Source organism: Phocoena sinus, chromosome 1 (genome assembly GCF_008692025.1).
Source record: "Phocoena sinus isolate mPhoSin1 chromosome 1, mPhoSin1.pri, whole genome shotgun sequence".
Lineage (NCBI taxonomy): Eukaryota > Metazoa > Chordata > Mammalia > Artiodactyla > Phocoenidae > Phocoena > Phocoena sinus.
The window spans coordinates 57,411,979-57,432,264 of NC_045763.1; the positions used below are offsets into that span (position 1 = coordinate 57,411,979).

The following is a 20,286-nucleotide window of genomic DNA, read 5'->3' on the forward strand; positions in this document are numbered from 1 at the left end:
ATTTCTTCCTGGTTCAGTCTCTGAAGGTTGTGCATTTCTATGAATTTGTCTATTTCTTCCAGGTTGTCCGTTTTATTGGCATTTAGTTGCTTGTATTAATCTCTCATGATCCTTTGCATTTCTGCAGTGTCAGTTGTTACTTTTTCGTTTCTAATTCTATTGATTTGTGTCTTCTCCCTTTTTTTCTTGATTAGTCTGGCTAATGGTTTATCAATTTTGTTTATCTTCTCAAAGAACCAGCTTTTAGTTTTATTGATCTTTGCTATTCTTTAAGTCATTTCTTTTTCATTTATTTCTGATCTGATCTTTATGATTTCTTTCCTTCTGCTAACTTTGAAGATTTCTTGTTCTTCTTTCTCTAGTTGCTTTAGGTGTAAGTTTAGGTTGTTTATTTGTGATGTTTCTTGTTTCTTGAGGTATGTTTGTATTGCTATAAAATTACCTCTTAGAACTGCTTTTGCTGCATCCCATTGGTTTTGGGCTGTCATGTTTTCATTGTCATTTATTTCTAAGTATTTTTTGATTTCCTGTTTGATTTCTTCAGTGCTCTCTTGATTTTTTAAGTAGTGTATTGTTTAGATTCCATGTATTTGTATTTTTTACAGATTTTTCCTTGTAATTGATATCTAGTCTCAAAGTGTTGTCGTCGGAAAAGATACTTGATATAATTTCAATTTTCTTAAATTTACGAAGGCTTGGTTTGTGACCCAAGATATGATCTATCCTGGAGAATGTTCCAGGAGCACTTGAGAAGAAAGTGTATTCTGTTGTTTTTGAATGGAATGTCCTATAAATATCAATTAAGTCCATCTTCTTTAAAGTCTCATTTAAAGCTTGTGTTTCCTTATTTATTTTCATTTTGGATGATCTCTCCTTTGGTGAAAGTGGGGTGTTAAAGTCCCTTAGTATGATTGTGTTACTGTCGATTTCCCCTTTTATGGCTGTTAGCGTTTGCATTTTGTATTGAAGTGCTCCTATGTTGTGTGCATAACTATTTCAATTATTTTATCTTCTTCTTGGATTAATCCCTTGATCATTATGTAGTGTCCTTTGTCTCCAGTAATAGTCTTTATTTTAAAATCTATTTTGTCTGATATGAGAATTGCTACTCCCGCTTTCTTTTGATTTCCATTTGCATGGAATATCTTTTTCCATCCCCTCACTTTCAGGCTGTATGTGTTCCTAGGTCTGAAGTGGGTCTCCTGTAGGCAGCATATGTACGGGTCCTGTTTTTGTATACATTCAGCCAGTCTGTGTCTTTTGATTGGAGCATTTAATCCATTTACATTTAAGGTAATTATTGATATGTATGTTCCTATTACCATTTTCTTAATTGTTTTGGGTTTTTTTATTGTAGGTCTTTTCCTTCTCTTGTGTTTCCTGCCTAGAGAAGTTCGTTTAGCATTTGTTGTAAAGCTCTTTTTGTGGTGCTGAATTCTCTTAGCTTTTGCTTGTCTGTAAAGGTTTTAATTTCTCTGTCGAATCTGAATGAGATCCTTGCTGGGTAAAGTAATCTTCATTGTGTTTTTTCCCCTTTCATCACTTTAAATATGTCCTGCCACTTCTTCTGGCTTGCAGAGTTTCTGCTGAAAGGTCAGCTGTTAACCTTAGGGAGATTCCGTTGTATGTTATTTGTTGTTTTTCCCTTGCTGCTTTTAATATTTTTTCTTTGTATTTAATTTTTGATAGTTTGATTAATATGTGTCTTCATGTGTTTCTCCTTGGATTTATCCTGTATGGGGCTCTTGCACTTCCTGGACTTGATTAACTATTTCCTTTCCCATATTTGGGAAGTGTTCAACTATAATCTCTTCAAATATTTTCTCAGTCCCTTTTTTTTCTTCTTCTTATGGGACTCCTCTAATTCGAGTGTTGGTGCATTTAATGTTGTCCCAGAATTCTCTGAAACTGTCCTCAATTCTTTTCATTCTTTTTTTTTTTATTCTGCTCGGCAGTAATTATTTCCACTATTTTATCTTCCAGGTCACTTATCCGTTTTTCTGCCTTAGTTATTCCGCTATTGATTCCTTCTAGAGAATTTTTAATTACATTTGTTGTGTTCTTCATCATTGTTTGCTCTTTAGTTCTTCTAGGTCCTTGTTAAACGTTTCTTGTATTTTCTCCATTCTATTTCCAGGATTTTGAATCATCTTTACTATCATTACTCTGAATTCTTTTTCAGGTAGACTGCCTATTTCCTCTTCATTTATTTGGTCTGGTGAGTTTTTACCTTGCTCCTTCATCTGCTCTGCATTTCTCTGTCTTCTCATTTTGTTTAACTTACTGTGTTTGGAGTCTCCTTTTTGCAGGCTGCAGGTTCATAGTACCTGTTGTTTTGGTGTCTGCCCCCAGTGGGTAAGGTTGTTTCAGTGGGTTGTGTATGCTTCCTGGTGGAGGGGACTAGTGCCTGTGTTCTGGTGGATGAGGCTGGATCTTGTCTTTCTGGTGGGCAGGTCCATGTCCGGTGGTGTGTTTTGGTGTATCTGTGACCTTATTATCATTTCAGGCACCTCTTTGCTAATGGGTGTGGTTGTGTTCCTGTGTTGCTAGTTGTTTGGCACAGGGTGTATAGCACTGTAACTTGCTGGTCGTTGAGTGGAGCTGTATCTTAGCCTTGAGAGGGGGATCTCTGGGAGAGCTTTCATCCTTTGATGTTACGTGGAGCGGGGAGGTCTCTGGTGGACCAATGTCCTGAACTCAGATATCTCACCTCAGAGCCCAGGCCTGACACCCAGCTGGAGCACCAAGACCCTGTCAGCCACAAGGCTCAGAAGAATAGGGAGAAAGAAAAGAAGGAAGGAAGGAAAGAAAGAAAGAAGGAAGGAAGAAAAGAAAGAAAGAAAGAAAGAATAAAATAAAATAAAGTTATTAAAATAGAAAATAACAAATAATTATTAAAAATTAAAAAGTAATAAAAAAGGAAAAAAAGGAAATAAAAAGAATGAAGGAAGAGAGCAACCAAACGAGAAAACAGATCCACCAATGATAACAAGCACTATAAACCATAGTTTAAAAAAAAAATGGACAGACAGAATCCTAGATCAAATGGTAAAAGCAAAGCTATACAGACAAAATCTCACACAGAAGCATACACATACACACTTACAAAAAGAGAAAAAGGAAAAAAATATATATATCATTGCTACCAATGTCCACTGCCTCATTTTTGGGATGATTTGTTGTCTATTCATGTATTCCACAGTTGCAGGGTACATCAAGTTGATTGTGGAGATTTAATCCACGGCTCCTGAGGCTGCTGGGAGAGATTTCCCTTTCTCTTCTTTGTTCACGCAGCTCCTGGAGTTCAGCTTTGGATTTGGCCCCACCTCTGCATGTAGGTCACCTGAGGGTGTCTTTTCATTGCTCAAACAGGACAGGGTTAAAGTAGCATCTGATTAGGAGGCTCTGGCTCACTTAGTCCAGTGGGGGGATAGGTACAGAATGTGGGGTGAGCCTGCAGGGGCAGAGGCCAGCGTGATGTTGCAACAGCCTGAGGCGTGCCGTGTGTTCTCCCGGGGAAGTTGTCCCTGAATCATGGGACCCTGGCCATGGTGGGCTGCACAGGCTCCCAAGAGGGGAGGTGTGGATAGTGACCTGTGCTTGCACACAGGCTTCTTGATGGCTGCAGCTGAATCTTCAGCATTTCTTGCCCGTCTCTGGGGTCCGCACTGATAGCCGTGGCTCGCTCCCCTCTCTGGAGCTCATTTAGGTGGTACTCTGAATCCCTTCTCCTCGTGCACCCCAAAACAATGGTCTCTTGCCTCTTAGGCAGTTCCAGACTTTTTCCCAGACTCCCTCATGGCTAGCTGTGGTGCACTAGCCCCCTTCAGGCTGTGTTCACACAGCCAATCCCAGTCCTCTCCCTGGGATCTGACCTCCGAAGCCAGAGCCTCAGCTCCCAGCCCCCACCCACCCTGGTGGGTGAGCAGACAAGCCTCTCAGACTGGTGAGCTCTGGTTGGCACCAATCCTCTGTGTGGGAATCTCTCCACTTTGCCCTCTGCACCCCTGTTGCTGTGCTCTCTCTCCTCCGTGTTCTGAAGCTTCCCCCCTGCCACCCACCGTCTCTGCCAGTGAAGAGGCTTCCTAGTGTGTGGAAACTTTTCCTCCTTTACAGCTCCCTCCCAGTGGTGCAGGTCCTGTCCCTATTCTTTTTTTTTTTTTTTCTTTTTTTTGTGGTACGTGGGCCTGTCACTGTTGTGGCCTCTCCTGCTGCGGAGTACAGGCTCCGGACGTGCAGGCTCAGTGGCCATGGCTCACGGGCCTAGCCGCTCCGCAGCATGTGGGATCTTCCCGGACCGGGGCATGAACCCGTGTCCCCTGCATCAGCAGGCAGACTCTCAACCACTGCACCACCAGGGAAGCCCCCATCCCTATTCTTTTGTCTCTGTTTTTTTTTTTTCTTTTGCCCTACACAGGTACGTGGGGAATTTCTTGCCTTTTGGGAAGTCTGAGGTCTTCTGCCAGTGTTCAGTAGGTGTTCTGTAGGAGTTGTTCCACATGTAGATTTATTTCTGATGTACTTGTGGGGAGAAAGGTGATCTCCACGTCTTACTCTTCAGCCATCTTGAAAGTCTCCTTGCTCCTTATCCTGATATGTCATGTTTTTATATTTATTCAGTTAAAAATACTTTCTATTTCTCTTTTGATTTTATCTTTAACTCATGAGTTATTTAGAATGTTTAGTTTCAAATATATGGAACTTTACTAGAGATCTTTCTGTTATGATTTCTAATTTAATTTCACTCTGAGCAGAAAATATACTTTGTATGACTCGGATTTTTAAAAACCTATTGAGACTTGTTTTATGGCCTAGAATATTATCTATCTTGGCAGCATATAGTTGGGTCATGCTCTTTTATCCATCTTGAAAATGTCTGCCTTTTAATTGTAGTATTAAGACCATTTACATTTAAGGAGACTGTTAAGGTGGTCAGGTTTAAAGCTGCTATGTTGCTATTTGTTTTCTATTTTTCCTATCTCTTCATTATGTGCTTTTTTCTCTTTTTCTGCTAGTGTTTTGTGCTTCCATTTTATTTCCTTAGGTATAGCTTTACATTTTTTTTAATTTAATGCTTATTTTAGGGATTCTAGTGTAAGTTTTAGCTTACCACAATCTACCTTCAAGCAGTACATATAGTATAATATCTTTTCCACAATATATTTCCATTTCTCCCTTCTTTGCCTTTGTGCATTTATTGTTATATGTCTTACTTCTACATGTGTTATAAATATCACAATACATTGTTATTATTTTTGCTTTTCAGTCAGTTATATTTTTCAGATATTTTAATAAGAAGCAAAAAATGTTTCATTTCATTGTGTAGATTCAGATTTCCATCTGGTATTATGTTTCTTCTGTCTAAAGGATTTCCTTGCTGATGTACAAAATGGAAAATGATGATGCATGAGCAAGTAAAGTAACATAGTCTATGAATAGGGGGAAAGGGTCGGGTTCAGAACAGAAGACTTGACTTCAGATATTATCATGGAGATTTATTGATAATAACAAGAGGAAAGACTGAGCAGATATTTACTGATGTGAGTGAGTTGGTTGAATTTGTTAATGGTTCCAATCCAACTGGGTTTAAATCCAAGATCCACCAACCAATAGCTGAGTGATCTTCAGCAAAATTTTTACACCCTTTGAACTTCAGTTTTCACATCCATAGAATCAAGTTAACATCTTCCCCACAGAGTCATATAGCAATGAAATGAGTTAATGTCCACCAAGCACATAACATGTGACCCAGATCACAGTGAGTGCTCTATACCTATGAGGAAAAATAATGTGTCGCTTTTCTTAGCTTTACTGCCTAAGTCAAGGAGAAAATATTCTGTGACCTTATTTTTCTACCTCTACTTTCTCTTATCTTCCTCCTCTCACCACCCCCCCACCTTCCTTTCTAAAAGAACATATTTAAAACTCAAATACCAGGCTGTCTGCAGGTGCAGTGTTCAAGACTGATAACATTTGGAGGCCAGATGTTAACACTATTAAGTGCTCTGTAGACCAGAGGCTGAGGCAATGATTTCCAATTTTACGATTATTATTTAAATTAATAGCAAACCATACTGCCACTCCTTCCACCCCCTGACTCCACCAAAAGGGAGGTATATAGCCTATTCATTCTCAAGAGAATATAATTTTTTGAAATACAAAGTTCTTGAAACATTAAGTAATGCCATTTCACAAACTTAGGACTGGAAATGCAGCCTCAGTGCAGACCTCATCACCTACACGAAACTCTCTCTGAAAGGTCAGCAACTTGTGAAATTTGATCTCAAAACTAGTCTCATTTTCTGAAATAAGCCCAGAGTAATAATCACAAAAAATGCTTCAAACCTCTAACAAGTTTTTATGCCAACTGATGTTTTAAATTTGAGCTTCCTAAGGATTAGTGTGGGTGCTATGCCAATGACAGGAAATCAATAAATGAGTCCTTCTCCTAATGAAGAAGAGTTGCTTTTAAAATAGCAATTAAGTTGGATCTTCTATGAATCAGTAAGTTGATTGTTGGTGTTTAATATACTCACACACTCATTTACTTATTCACTAATCCATTGAATAGACATTGGTCCAGGACTAGCAACATGTGCCAAGCACATTGCCAGGCACTAGTTAATACATTGGTAAACACAACAAATGATCCTCATGGAGCTTGGCATTTTATGCAAGAGGAAGACAATTACAAAAATAATGAACATAAAAATAGATGTAGCAAAAAGCTGTAATAGTACTGTGATGCAAAAGGGCCCTACTTAAACAATGGGTTGGGGAAGGAATTTTTATGAGGTGGCTTAATCCGAGGCTTAAAGAATGAGAAGAAGGCAGCCATACAAAGAGTAGAGGAGATAATAAGCAGAGAGCAGCATTTATTCATTCATTCAACAAATATTTATTCAGCACTTTCTATAAGCCAGGAACTGTTCAAAGCAAAGAAAATATACCAGTGGAAAAAAAACACACATGCAAAACTGCTGAGGTGGGAAGGGATTTGGCATGCTTCTGAAACAAAAAGGAAGCCCTTGAAGATGAATCATACTGAGCAAAGGGGAGTGTGGCACAAGATGAGGTTGCAGGGGTGGCAGGGGCAATACTATGTAGGGACTTTATGCTAAATGCAATGACAGGATTTGCTGTGTGTGTTAAGAGATTGCTCTTGCTGTTATGTGGAGAAGGGTTTGGAGGATGGAGCGGGGGTGGAAGCAAGGAGGTTCATAGGGTGGCTATGCTAGTTCAAGTGAGATTTTAATGCCCTGAAACAGTGATGGCAGCAGAGATAGAGTGTACAGTTTTGATGTAGGAGGGAAAGGACTTTCTGGCCAACTGAAAAAGAAGAAGGGGGGTTGAGGAAGGATGTAAAATCATGGATGATTCAACTAAATAGATGGTGGCTTAATTTACCACAATGAGGGAGACTGGGTAAGTGGATGGAGGTTGGTGGGGGTTACTAGAGGAGGTTTGGGCTAAAGATTAAAATAAATTCAAGTTTCCTGGCCCAAGTTTTAAACGATTAAATCAATACAAAAGTGAAATTCAGTGTCTCATGGGGTTAACATGTCCCCCATCACTGGAGTATATAAAAACATGCTAAATGACCATTTATCTACAATATTTTAACTATAGATTTCAAGCAGAATTCTGAAACAGATTTCCAGATGGTATGTGAGAACTTATAAAAGAAACAATTTCTTGAAACCATCATTCGTTGAGTAAGAAATGGTTTTCCTAGATTGATCTCATTTCTCTCAAAGGTAGTTTCACTTGCCTCTCAGCTACTGGAAGCTGGTACCATATATTTTAATAAATATTTTATTTAATTATTAGAGTTTATTATTGGTAGGGCTACCAAACTTATAAATGAGAGTATTTTTATTTTGTTAAGAAACCATTTGAATATATTTTATAATAACCTTTTAGGGAAATTGGAGAGAGTAGGCTGAAAAGTATTGAGCTAGTAGGATAATTTGTACATCCAAAGTGCAATTTTGTCATTGGGTTCCTTCCAATATCTATTTCCATACCCTTTTAAGCCAAAGAATTGTGTCAAATGATATTTGGGTTTGAATGTGGTGCCATTTATTAAGCTAGTGATTTAATTTTCCTCTTCCCTGCCCGCCCCACCCCCCTTTCTGAATTGAGTTAGGTGCTCCATTGTCTTATACAGCTATCTCTGCCCTGATATCTATCTATTGATATGAATCACTGTCCTATAGGAAGTGACCTTTACTGTTAAGAGTTGTCCTAGCTCTTAGAAGGTTTTAGTGGATGAAAGTGTGAGAGTGGGTATATGAAATTACAGCCATTATTATAAAACATAGAGAAACACACACTTTATAACATTCCTATTTCTGAAAATTATTTTTTACCTGGAAATAGATGGGCAGAACACTTTGTAAACAGGTTAGAAATAATAATGTTCTTATAATTATGAGGTAGAATTGTTTACATTTGGTCCTGTTTTCCTTGTGCATCAAATTACATAACATAGGAAAAACACAGTGTGAAGTTATTAAAGGATCATTAAAATATGCTCCTAAGCATTTGAAACAACGATTTTTTAAAATGACCCTCATTTTATAATCCCAGTAGAAAAATTAGGTATTGATATTACTTATTTGTTTATGCATTTCCTTAGTGAAATGTTAACACCCTGAGAAAAGATCTCAAACAACAAATAAAAGAACTTTCAACATAGAGTCCTCAGCTAAAGGAACATCAAGAGGAATATTCATGGCATTTCCATCCACCATCAACATCAAGGGATGAGGATGATCATTGCCAGATAGGATCATTTGCCTTCTTCTTGGGCTTGATGCCCTATGGAAGGTATTCCAGCCATTCTTTGCAGGTGGTATTTGGTATTTGGTAGCAACCCCCTGGTTCTTCTTTATGGAGCTGGCTTTTAGGGGTGATCACAGTAGAGGGCAGGAGATGACTCCATGTCTCCACACCACTTACACTCCATTTTGTTGGAGAAGTCTGTGCTGTCTGTGGTGGGCATCAAAGAGGAGCTAGAATAAGGTTCCTGGTCTCGAACCATTTATTCCTTCATTTGTTTTTATTCATCAGACATTTGCTAAGTACCTCTGACAAGCATGACCCTTAGCAATGGGATAAATAATATGAAAAAGAGGTTCTGTGTCTTTGAGGAACACAGCCCTTTGGGGGCAAACTAGAACATTTACTTACAATCATCCTGGACAAGTCTTATGGTAGAGATATATCAATAGATAGATATCAGTGCAGAGATACCTGTATGAGACAATGGAGCACCTAACTCAACTCAGAAAGGGGGGTGGGCAGAGAAGAGGAAAATTAAATCACTAGCTTAATAGATGGCACCACATTCAAACCCAAATATCATTTGACACAATTCTTTGGCTTAAAAGGGTATGGAAATAGAGATTGGAAGGAACACAATGACAAAAGTTACTACTACCTCTATCAGGTCTCAACTCAAATGAGAGCATCTGAGGAAGATGGGTGGTGCGCCCAGTGTAAAGCAATAGACAGTCTACGAGGCTGTGTAGAGTGGGCCTGCTGACCACCCAACCTAGAAACATTCTTCTCCGAACCTGTTTCTACCATACCATTATACTTTATCTTCCCCATAGCATTTATCACTTTCTGAAATCATCTCATTTGATTTATTTATTGTCCATCTCACCCCACAAGGACCTTGTCTGTCTTATACATTGCTGAATTCTCAGGCTTAGAACAGTGCCTTGTTTCATAATGGATGCTAATAAATATTTGTTCAGTGAATGAGTTACCGTTAACAATGTAAAACCACATTGAACCACGCTTGAGAACTGATCTTCTATTTCTAAAATCTCGTACCATGTTTAATCTCAGAGGCATCTCAAAGATCTTCTAGTGATTCATTTCTTCATTCATTTCAGTGGGGAAAGACTAAGGCTTGGGGGCCAGAATATGGGGAGTGCCTGTTTCACGGCAGTTATTTCTTCACAGAGCGGGAGCTGGAAGCCAGGGCTCCAGAATCTCAGGGCTCTTTGGGATTACTCTGCTCTCTCTGGTTAAACTTCTCTGTGGGGAAAGCATCTTTGGATTATTGCAGTGGATGTAATTTTCAAAGCCCCTAGGAAAAAAGGAAAGCAGTGGGAAGATGCTTCTGGAATTCAGATGAGCTGAACATCATAGTTCTCCTTCCTATTCTACGGGAGGGAAGTCAACACTTTGGAACTGGATTCTTAGGGCAAAACTGCGATATTCTGCCATAACTGTGGCCAGAGGAGGTCTGCCTGCTTTCAGCTGGGACATGGGCTCTACATCATGCTGACTATGATTTTGCACAGTTAAGTCCTTCATTAGAAATTAGGACTGGCTGCAGCCTGCAGCCATTAATTATACAAAGGTGGGTCACTGTCATTGTGGGTAAAAATGCATGCCCCTGTGCAGCTTCCTCATCTATAGGGACCAGGTTGCACATTGAGGTGATGGCCAATGGAAGTATATAAGTGAATGGTTATTTTTATTAAAGTGGTAAGCAAGCATTTGAAGATGTTAGTTTCTGAGTATAATTGAGGGAAATAGTTTCCAACAGAATTTTAAAGAAACAGCATTTTTTCACAAATATACCACCGCCTAAAAACACACACATACACACACACTCCACACCCAAACATACACCTTATGATAGACAAAAAAGTTCTCCAAAACTCGTGGGATGGAGTTCCTGGCATACTGAAGGGAAGATGGAGAAAGAGGACCCTATTGACTCCATTTGGGGACTCCTCTGAGATCTTATCTGCCAGAGGTTTTAATCCAAATAAAAATGGCTTTTTGTCAGATAAGAGATATAAACTGGTGAGATTCTCACATTCATTCAATAAATATTTGTTGGATGCCTTCTGGTGTGAAACTCAGTTCTGGGCCCTGGGAACACAAAATGAATAAGGCTTAGTCCCTGCTTCAAGGTCACAGTCTACTGGAATGAGAGAGATAATGTAAACAGAGACATACATTCCAGCGTGGTAGGTTCTGGGATCAAAAAGAGTCTGTGAGGCCGTGGAGAAGAGGAACCTGGGCACAGATTGCAGGATGAAATTAAAAGAGGTCACACTTGAGAATTTTTCAAATGAAGTTTCACATTTTGGAGGCCTCTGTTTCCTCCTTTTGAAATGGGGAGAAGAGAATCAGCCCAGCGTTGTGAGAATTCGGCAACGTATTACCTAGAGAAGGAATGAGTTGTCAAAGAAAAGTCTCCTCTGATTCAGAAATGAGTGATTCCTAGGATGTTGCTTCATAACTCTTTGTTACATGAATTGGGGTATGTGCAGGTAATTGGGGATCAGGAAACAACCACCCTGGGGACAATTGCAGGCAATTCTGCAGCCACCTGGCTTAGCTTGAATTCTTGGAAATAGAGCTTCTCTTCGTTTAATAAAAGGTTTCATGTACACCTTGTGATTCTGTTCTTTATCCCTGACTTTTCCTGCCAGGCTTATGAATAAGGCTTCAGTCCTATTTCTCCCTCGGAGACTGGCAAGCGGCCCTACCTGCTCCAGCTGGAGGCTGGGCAGTAGAGGCTGGGGAAGCTGTAGATGTCTTCTGCCGCCTGCTGGCTCCCTCTTAGCACCAGTGCAGGGCTGGCTTTGCATGGATCCCTAGGCAATGGAGTCCACCAGAGAGAAAGTGGGGCAGAGAATGTTCCTGCTTTTATTAAAAAGAAAGAGATGAGAAGATGGCAGACAGAAGCTGGTATAGGAGGGCTTTTCCCATCATGGGGGTTTGTGTAAAGATATCACCATCTCAAACATCTAAGCCAGTGATTTTTGTATGTAAGTTTGTTTTGTTCAGGGAGAACACAGGTGTGCTTGTTATTTATTTATTTATTTTGCGGTACGCGGGCCTCTCACTGTTGTGGCCTCTCCCGTTGCGGAGCACAGGCTCCGGACGCGCAGGCTCAGCGGCCATGGCTCACGGGCCCAGCCGCTCCGCGGCATTTAGGATCTTCCCGGACCGGGGCACGAACCCATGTCCCCTGCATCTGCAGGCGGACTCTCAACCACTGCGCCACCAGGGAAGCCCTATTTTTATTATTATTTTTAGATCATTGTCTCACAAAGCTTATCAAATAAGTTAATGCCTCATCTGTATAGACTCATTTGAAGGAAACAGAAGAAACCCCTGCCAATGGGAATTGAGATGAGGGTAAGGAGGCAGGAAGAGGGAAGGGACAGGAGAAACATTTCATAGTAAACTGACTTTCATTGGTTCAGCTGACATTTTCTGATAGACCTACTATTTACAAGGCTCCGATCCAGTTGCCTGGGATACAAAAGTGAGTAATATTGGGTCCCTTCTCTTTAGGAGATAAGAATCTATCGGGGAGCAGCTAAATAAGTGGATAATTAAATAAATGGAAAATTAAATATAGATTACAAGTACTGTGATCAGGTACTGCTGTAAAGGAGTCTAGGAGAACACAGATGAGGAGTACGTATCTAAATCGAACTGGTAGCTGCAATGTTAGAAAATATTTACTGGAGAAGGTGGCACGAGCTGAATTTGAAGTAGTGATCGATTGGAGACAGTGGGGAGAAGGGCGTTCCAGCTACAGGGAAGGGAGCACCGCCTCTCACACACAGCATCACCCACTACCACCGCTGCCTCAAGAAGCTGAGACCTCTAGAATCAAAGCGGGAGAAAGTTGTTAAAACATTAGGTCTTAGACAACAAGCAATTGACTCAGTCCAGGGCGATCTGCCGAGGCAGGCAGAATCACGGGGGACAGCAGCATACAGAATCCTGGACGTCAGAGAGCAGGACTTGGGGGTGGGGGAAGTGTCTCTGATCCTAGAAAAAAAGGCCACTTTCAATACTGTTTCAGTCCAGATGCTGGCTTTGGGCAGGTCCCGTCAACTATTCAGAAACTTGTGCATGACATCCTCTCAGTCTATCTGAAACTTCTCAGTGACGTCATCCGAATATTGAAGTAACTGTAAGCTCAAAGGTATCGCTTAAAATGTTATTTAAAATTAGAAATTCAGTGACCCACAATAGGGAAAATGCCTGAGGAAGTCCGGCACAAATTCTGGATGAAGCATTAAGTTCCATGGGCATGGAAAACGATAATTCTGAAAACTGCTCACTATGAGAAAAAAAATCACGATTCAAGCCTGCAGGAAAAATATTAACACTCAGAAAGAAAATACTAACCTGCTAATATTTTTTCTCTATTGTTTATATTTTACATAACATTCTTATTTACTTTTATAATAGTATTTTTTAATATAAAGAAGCCTAAAAGTGAAATATGAGTCCTGATTAAGACAGGGCCAAAAATTACTCTAAATAAATAATGACCCCATTTCTATGTTCGCTTCCGATATTTCAGATTCTGTTTTTTCCCTAGTTGTATTTCAGTTTATGCGGCATGTCGTTTTGCTTGTTAAGCCTGTCTTCCATCTTCCCCTTGCCCACACCCCTCTTCCCACCCTGGATCTGTGGGACGTATTGTGATGTCTGCCCACTAATTTTGCTGTGACTGGAGCTGGTGTCTGGTTGGTGATTCATGTTTGTTCCTAAGTTGTACATCTGTGTTGGTTGCTTTGAAACAGTGCCCCAGGGAATATGAAAGGCCATTTGTCTCCCTGAAACTGCTTCTTTGCCCCAGAGAATTCTTCCTTGGCTTTTTCTGAATTCCCGCAAGCTCTTCTATGAGTTTAGGCAGGGTAAAGAAGAAAGAAAAAAGAGAAAGAAGAAAACAAAGGAAAGCAGCATGGAGGGAGTTTTAGTGTCTGGGCCTAGTCCCTGCTTACCTGGCAGGACTAAACCTCCTGGTACTCCTGCTAACACTGGGGGCAGATGCTTTGTGACATCTACATAAAGGGTAATACTTGTGGACTTACTTTCTGCCCACTAGGAATGCCTGCAGCAGGAAAGAGGGCAGAGTGAGCCTTGGTGGAAACCCTCAATGGAAAATGTTCTGAGAGTTTGGTAGGCATACCCACTTGGCACCTCTTCCAAGATTTTAGCACAGATATACACAGCAGTGGCATTCATAAAATGTAATGACTGGTACCACATGGGCACTGACCAATTAAAAGGACACAGACCACCGTGCTGAAGCTAGAGGCCCCCTGCTGTTCCAGTCATCAGCAGATCCTGGACGGTCTGGGGCAGTGACTGGCTGCCAACTGTTACAAAAGCATTTCAGGGACTCCCCTGGCTGCCAGTGGTTAAGACTTTGCCTTCCAGTGCAGGGGGTGCAGGTTCAATCCCTGGTTGGAGAGCTAAGATCCCACATGCCTCAGGGTTAAGAAACCAAAACATAGGGCTTCCCTGGTGACTCAGTGGTTGAGAGTCCGCCTGCTGATGCAGGGGACACGGGTTTGTGCCCCGGTCCGGGAGGATCCCACATGCCGCGGAGCGGCTGGGCCCGTGAGCCATGGCCACTGGGCCTGCGTGTCCAAAGCCTGTGCTCCGCGACGGGAGAGGCCACAGCAGTGAGAGGCCCACGTACCGCAAAAAAAAAAAAAAAAAAACAAAACAAAACATAAAACAGAAGCAATAGTGTAACAAATTCAATAAAGACTTTAAAAATGGTGCACATCAAAAAAAAAGAAAAGTATTTCAATGTTTTAATAGCCATAAAGGCTGTACAGATAGATACCAAATGAATTACAACATGATTACTCATGAAATTTCAAAGCTTATTTATGCCCACTCTTTTTTTTTTTTTTTTTTTTTTTTTTTGCAGTTTACGGGCCTCTCACTGTTGTGGCTTCTCCCATTGTGGAGACACGCAGGCTCAGCAGGCATGGCTCACGGGCCCAGCCGCTCCGCGGCATGTGGGATCTTCCCGGACCGGGTCACGAACCCCTGTCCCCTGCATCGGCAGGCGGACTCTCAACCACTGCGCCACCAGGGAAGCCCTATGCCCACTCTTAAGCTTTATGTAGTCCCATCTTTACCTTTTAAGAGCCTTCCCTCTTTGTCCTTAAAAAGAGTTCAGAGCCAGCATCAAGTCCTAGTTCTACAAGCTCTGGGTGGCACAAAGGAGTCCTTATCCACAAAGGAGCTCTTTTATTTTGCTCAGCAACTAGTATAGATCTCACCCAAGGAAAGTGTGCAAGTCAGCTTACGTTATATTTTCACTTGCTGCAATGTATTTGCCTTACAACATAGCTCTACCTCCAGGCAGGCTGGCAAACAGGCTGAAGTGTGTGAGTGATTGCCCACCTGCCTGCTTGCCTGCAGTCTCTGAAAGACAGTCCCATCCCAGACCGTGAGCCTGCTGTGAAAATCCATCTGCAGTACCGTGAAAGCCCAAATACATACATTGGATTGTTATGGCTCTTCCTTGTTCTCTTAACTGGAGATTCTCACTTACTGCTTCTTATCAGACACCTGGAGTTTGTGGGTTGGCTAAAAGCAGCTTCTCGGAATGGTCTCCAGGGAAGGATTATGACCCTGAATTCTTTCATTTCTTCTTTCCCTGTTTCAGTGAAACCTACAGACTCAGGGTAATTTACTGCCTCCCTTGTCTTCATCCAAGATAACAGCCAAGGTTGCTCATAATCCGATTTACTCTCTACATACCAAACACACGTTTCGCTTGAATGTAGAGACTGAGGGGAAACTGCACTCAGTGACCCAGTGAGCCGTTCTGGAGTTCTGTGATTACTGAACTCTGAGGTTGTAGAAGCCTGAATTGGAAGACTTGGGTCTTGCAATTCTTACTGTACAGTTACTAGCCTGTGATTTTGAGCTGGTGTTTAAAATCTCTCTAAGCCTCATTTTCCTCAAATGTAGACTGAGATCATAATACATACTTCACAGGGTCGTGATAAGGGTTGTAAATGGAATGATAGATGAGAAAGCAATTTATAAACTAAAAAAATATACGCAAAATACACCCCAAGAGAGAAGGCTATAAGAACTAGTGAACGAAAAGAACCACAAATGTAGAAATAAATTATGGCAGCTGGATGAGTATAAAGGAAGCCCGCTGCTGTGGTCCAGCTTGGAAAAGAGAGCATCCTTAGCCCCGTACCTTCTCCAACACCTTTCTGCAGAGCTTTAGCCAGAGAGCAGTGAGTGGTCTAGAGAAATACTAGGCAAGAGGGTTACTGTCAATCTGAGGCTAAGGGAGGTTGTGCATGCAGGAAAAATGCATAGGGGATGGTGGAGAGCATGGGAAGGACACAGTGCCTCAAGTAACACCAGGACCAGGAGAGAGAAAACAACAGCCAAAATGTCTACTGCTCCCACCTGTGTGTTCATTGATCAGAGCTTGTTCAAATAATTCTGGACTTGAGGGTACCTTTCCAGAGTGAGGTAGACTGACCAGAAATCTCAATGGCACTCCTCTGCCAGAGTCAGTAGCTGTATCCTCCTCCAGAGAGAAAGCTCTGCACCCCTGGAGGGCTATTCGGCATTATTAGATTAATTAAGTCATTGTGTGTGCTTAAACTTGCATATGAATATTAAGTGTCAGACTGGGCCTCCGGTTTAATCAGCCAGTGGATGTTTTCAGGATAGCACTTTGTTCCTGAAACATTCAGAAATGTGCACATTGTATCTTTAATGAGACTGTGATATTTATTCATGGTAGAAAGAAGCCTCCCAGCTAAGAAGACTCATTCAAGTAATAGTTGAGTGTCTGGCACTTAGAGCTGTGTTAGATGCTATATCTGGAGTCACTTATTATCAACAGTTTATTTTATGAATTTGTCAATGTTGCTTATGCTGCTGAAAGGCCATGGGACTTTGCTCCCAGGGTCAAATCCTGGCTCCAGTCTCTGCTGATGACTGAACTTCTGTGGGACTGTTCCGTTTGTATAAAAATGAGAATGACTGCAACTCAGAGCTATTTGGAGCCTTAAAACTTTCCATGAAGTGTGAAGTGCTATGTAAAGTGCCTGGCACGCATGAGTTCTCCATGTATGTATGTCAGATGCCCTTCTCTATGTTTCTCATGTGACCAGTTTTCTTCTTTTTCTTTAAGCTTTGATGTGGAAAATGGCCCTTCCCCAGGTCGGAGCCCGCTGGATCCCCAGGCCAGCTCTTCCTCTGGGCTGGTGCTTCATGCCACCTTTCCCGGGCACAGCCAGCGCAGAGAGTCCTTTCTCTACAGATCAGACAGTGACTATGACTTGTCACCAAAGGCAATGTCGAGAAACTCTTCACTTCCAAGCGAGCAGTAAGTACGAGCTGTCTGGCTCCCAGTTTCACACTTACCTCAACTTTAACCCCATCACATCAGAGCAGTGGCACTGTTCCCCTTTAACCCACAGGAAAGAGGGAGGAGAAAAATGAACAGAGCAGAGGTGACAACCTTAAGGTTATTAATGCTCTCTTGCATGAGAAATATGTAGCCGGGGTTCCCAAGAGTGTTTAAAACCTTAGGCAACAGTGTTTGATTTACTTCGGTTATTGACACTTAAAAAATATTATTATTATTTGGCTTCATTTCCTGAACTGCTGAATTGTTTATGGCATGAGAACCTTAACACTGTTTGCAAACCACACTCAAACTTTCCAAGGCATGCGCAGTTTGCATGAGGCTACAGCAGAGAAGGAAAATGGTGGTTGGTGACACGCATCCTGTCTGAGTGGCCTTTGCTGGGCGACATTTAATAAGCTGTCATCTAGTCACGTGTCTGTGTCCCTTCTCTGGAACCTTAACACAATGCCCACTTGTTGCCTGACTCCTGGGTGAGACAGAACATACTCCACCGCCCTATTAAGCATGGCTGATGTTTCTGTTTTGCTGCTATTAATTGGAGATCTCTAATTTTTATTTAAAGAACAACGAGTGGGTTGTGTTACTTGTTTATTAAGTTTCTGAAACCAAATAAAATTGGATGCTGGAATTCATGCCTTAAAAGGTCTCTAGCATATGGGAACATATGTATATGTATAGCTGATTCACTTTGTTGTAAAGCAGAAACTAACACACCATTGTAAAGCAATTATACCCCAATAAAGATGTTTAATTAAAAAAAAAAAAAAAAAAAAAAAAAAGGTCTCTAGGCACATGTACAATTGTATTTAACATCATATGTTATAAAAATATCAGTAGCTCTCTAAAGTCTCCAGTCTGGAAAATTCCACTGGGCTCTCTTCTGCTGTTGGAAAGGAAGCTAAAAAGGGTCACCCTCTTGTGAAAGGGGCAGGGAGCATTTTAAAGCTACCAATAAAAAGTATTCCCCAGGGGGCTTCCCTGGTGGTGCAGTGGTTGAGAGTCCGCCTGCCGACGCAGGGGACACGGGATCGTGCCCCGGTCCGGGAAGATCCCACATGCCGCGGAGCGGCTGGGCCTGTGAGCCATGCCCGCTGAGCCTGTGCGTCCGGAGCCTGTGCTCCGCAACGGGAGAGGCCACAACAGTGAGAGGCCTGCGTAACCGCCAAAAAAAAAAAAGTATTCTCCAGAGCATTTACGCCAGCTAATTTTAACAGAGGCACTCATGCCCTAAAATATCTCAATCATTGGGTGGACCAAAATTCATTTATCCACTAATTTGGCAAAAATTTACTGAAGTTCTCCTTTGTGCCATGCAGTGTGCCAGGCTTTGAGCATAAAAGGTGAGCAGAACAGTGGGAAAAAATCACAGATGCTTTAAAAACAGACATTATTCTCTAAAAGTTTGCATGCTCTCAGGGAGGTTACAGTTAAATAAGAAAGATAAGAGGAACACTGCTACCGTGTGGAAGGAAACATTTAGTGAGTGCTTACTATAGGGCCCTGTTCATTTACATACGTTATCTCTTTTAATCTTTACAAAAGTCTCATCAGGTAGGCACCATTATTATCTCCACTCTATAGATGATGAAACGAAGACTCTGAGAAATGAGAAACCTGCCCCTCCCCCATGATTCTATGCCATGCTATATACCTTGATGTAGCTAAGAAAGACCATAGGCAAAACTTTGAGACTTTATTTACCTATGTTTTACAAACTGCAAAGTAGAACCTCTCCTATCAGGTAGAAAACATGAGTGGAGTAGAGGTAACCTCTTTGCTGTAGATCATGTAGAACCAAGGAAGTTTCTGACCAAGGTTTGGATGGGGGCTTTGACAGTGAACATCCCTGGAAGTCTCTCTTCCACCAAAACAAACAGCTTTCTGGACTCTCCCAAGGGAGAGCATAGGAGATGTGTTGAGCTGAAGTAATTAGAGCTTCATTCACATAGTGCTTCACTGGTGAAAGACTAGCTTTGGAAGGCAGCTAATGCCTCCTCCCACCCCCCAGACTCCTGACAAACAGCCTGATGCATCTCAGCGTCACTCAGAGGCTTCCCAGCAGGTTCTAACCAAATTTCAGATTAAACTCCAGTGATTCCTTACTTAGGACAAAAAGGTTATAGAAATTTTGAACATGAAGAGACTTTCAAGACCACAGTCCAACTCAGTCTATAGCTGTAGAAACAGACATCTAGTTCTGAACGACTCTGCGTTCAGGTCCCTAATACTAATGGTTACCCTCTTTTCAATTTTACCAACCAGGAAAAATTCTCCCCTAACTTTAGAACCTACATAGAGTTGCCAACTTTAGATTTAGGCAAGTAAGGATTATATATGTAAGTTAACTAGTATCATTCTCCCTTAAAAAGAACAAGAGCAAGTACCTTCAAGATGGTGGAGGAGTAGGATGTGGAGATCACGTTTCTCCCCACAAATACATCAAAAATACATCTACATGTGGAACAACTCCTACAGAACACCTACTGAAGGCTGGCAGAAGACCTCACACTTCCCAAAAGGGTCTGGGTTCTCTGGCCAGGTAAGAGGCATGAGCCTCTGAGGTAGCAGAGCTGGGTTCAGGACATTGGACCACCAGAGACCTCCAGGCCCCACATAACATCTATTGGTGAAAGCTCTCGCAGGGTCTGCCATCTCAATGCTAAGATGCATCGCAACTCATAAAACAGCAAGCTCCAGTGCTGGACACCCCATACCAAACAACTAGCAAGACAGGAACACAACCCCACCCATTATCAGAGAGGCTACCTAAAATCATAAAAGGGGCACAAACATCCCAAAACACGCCACCGGACGTGGTCCTGCACAGCAGAAAGATAAGATCCAGCTTCATCCTCTGATCACAGGCACTAGTCTCCTCCACCAGGAAGCCTACACAGTCCACTGAAACAACCTTAACCACTGGGGGCGGACACCAAAAACAAGGGGAACTATGAACTTGCAGCCTGTGAAAAGGAGACCCCAGACACAGTAAGTTAAGCAAAATGAGAAGACACAGAAATACACAGCAGATGAAGGAGCAAGGTAAAAACCCACCAGACCAAACA

At 41.7% G+C, this 20,286-nt stretch overlaps 1 protein-coding gene across 2 annotated transcripts in view; it reads left to right on the forward strand.

The window, feature by feature from the left end:
• The window catches only part of PDE4B (phosphodiesterase 4B), a 614,195-nt gene that overhangs the window by 456,425 nt on the left and 137,484 nt on the right, over nt 1-20,286 (forward strand). For both annotated transcript variants that reach the window (XM_032626205.1, XM_032626214.1), the window contains one exon: nt 16,982-17,176. In XM_032626205.1, coding sequence (XP_032482096.1) covers nt 16,982-17,176 — 195 coding nt within the window. The remainder of the gene's footprint in view (nt 1-16,981; nt 17,177-20,286) is intronic.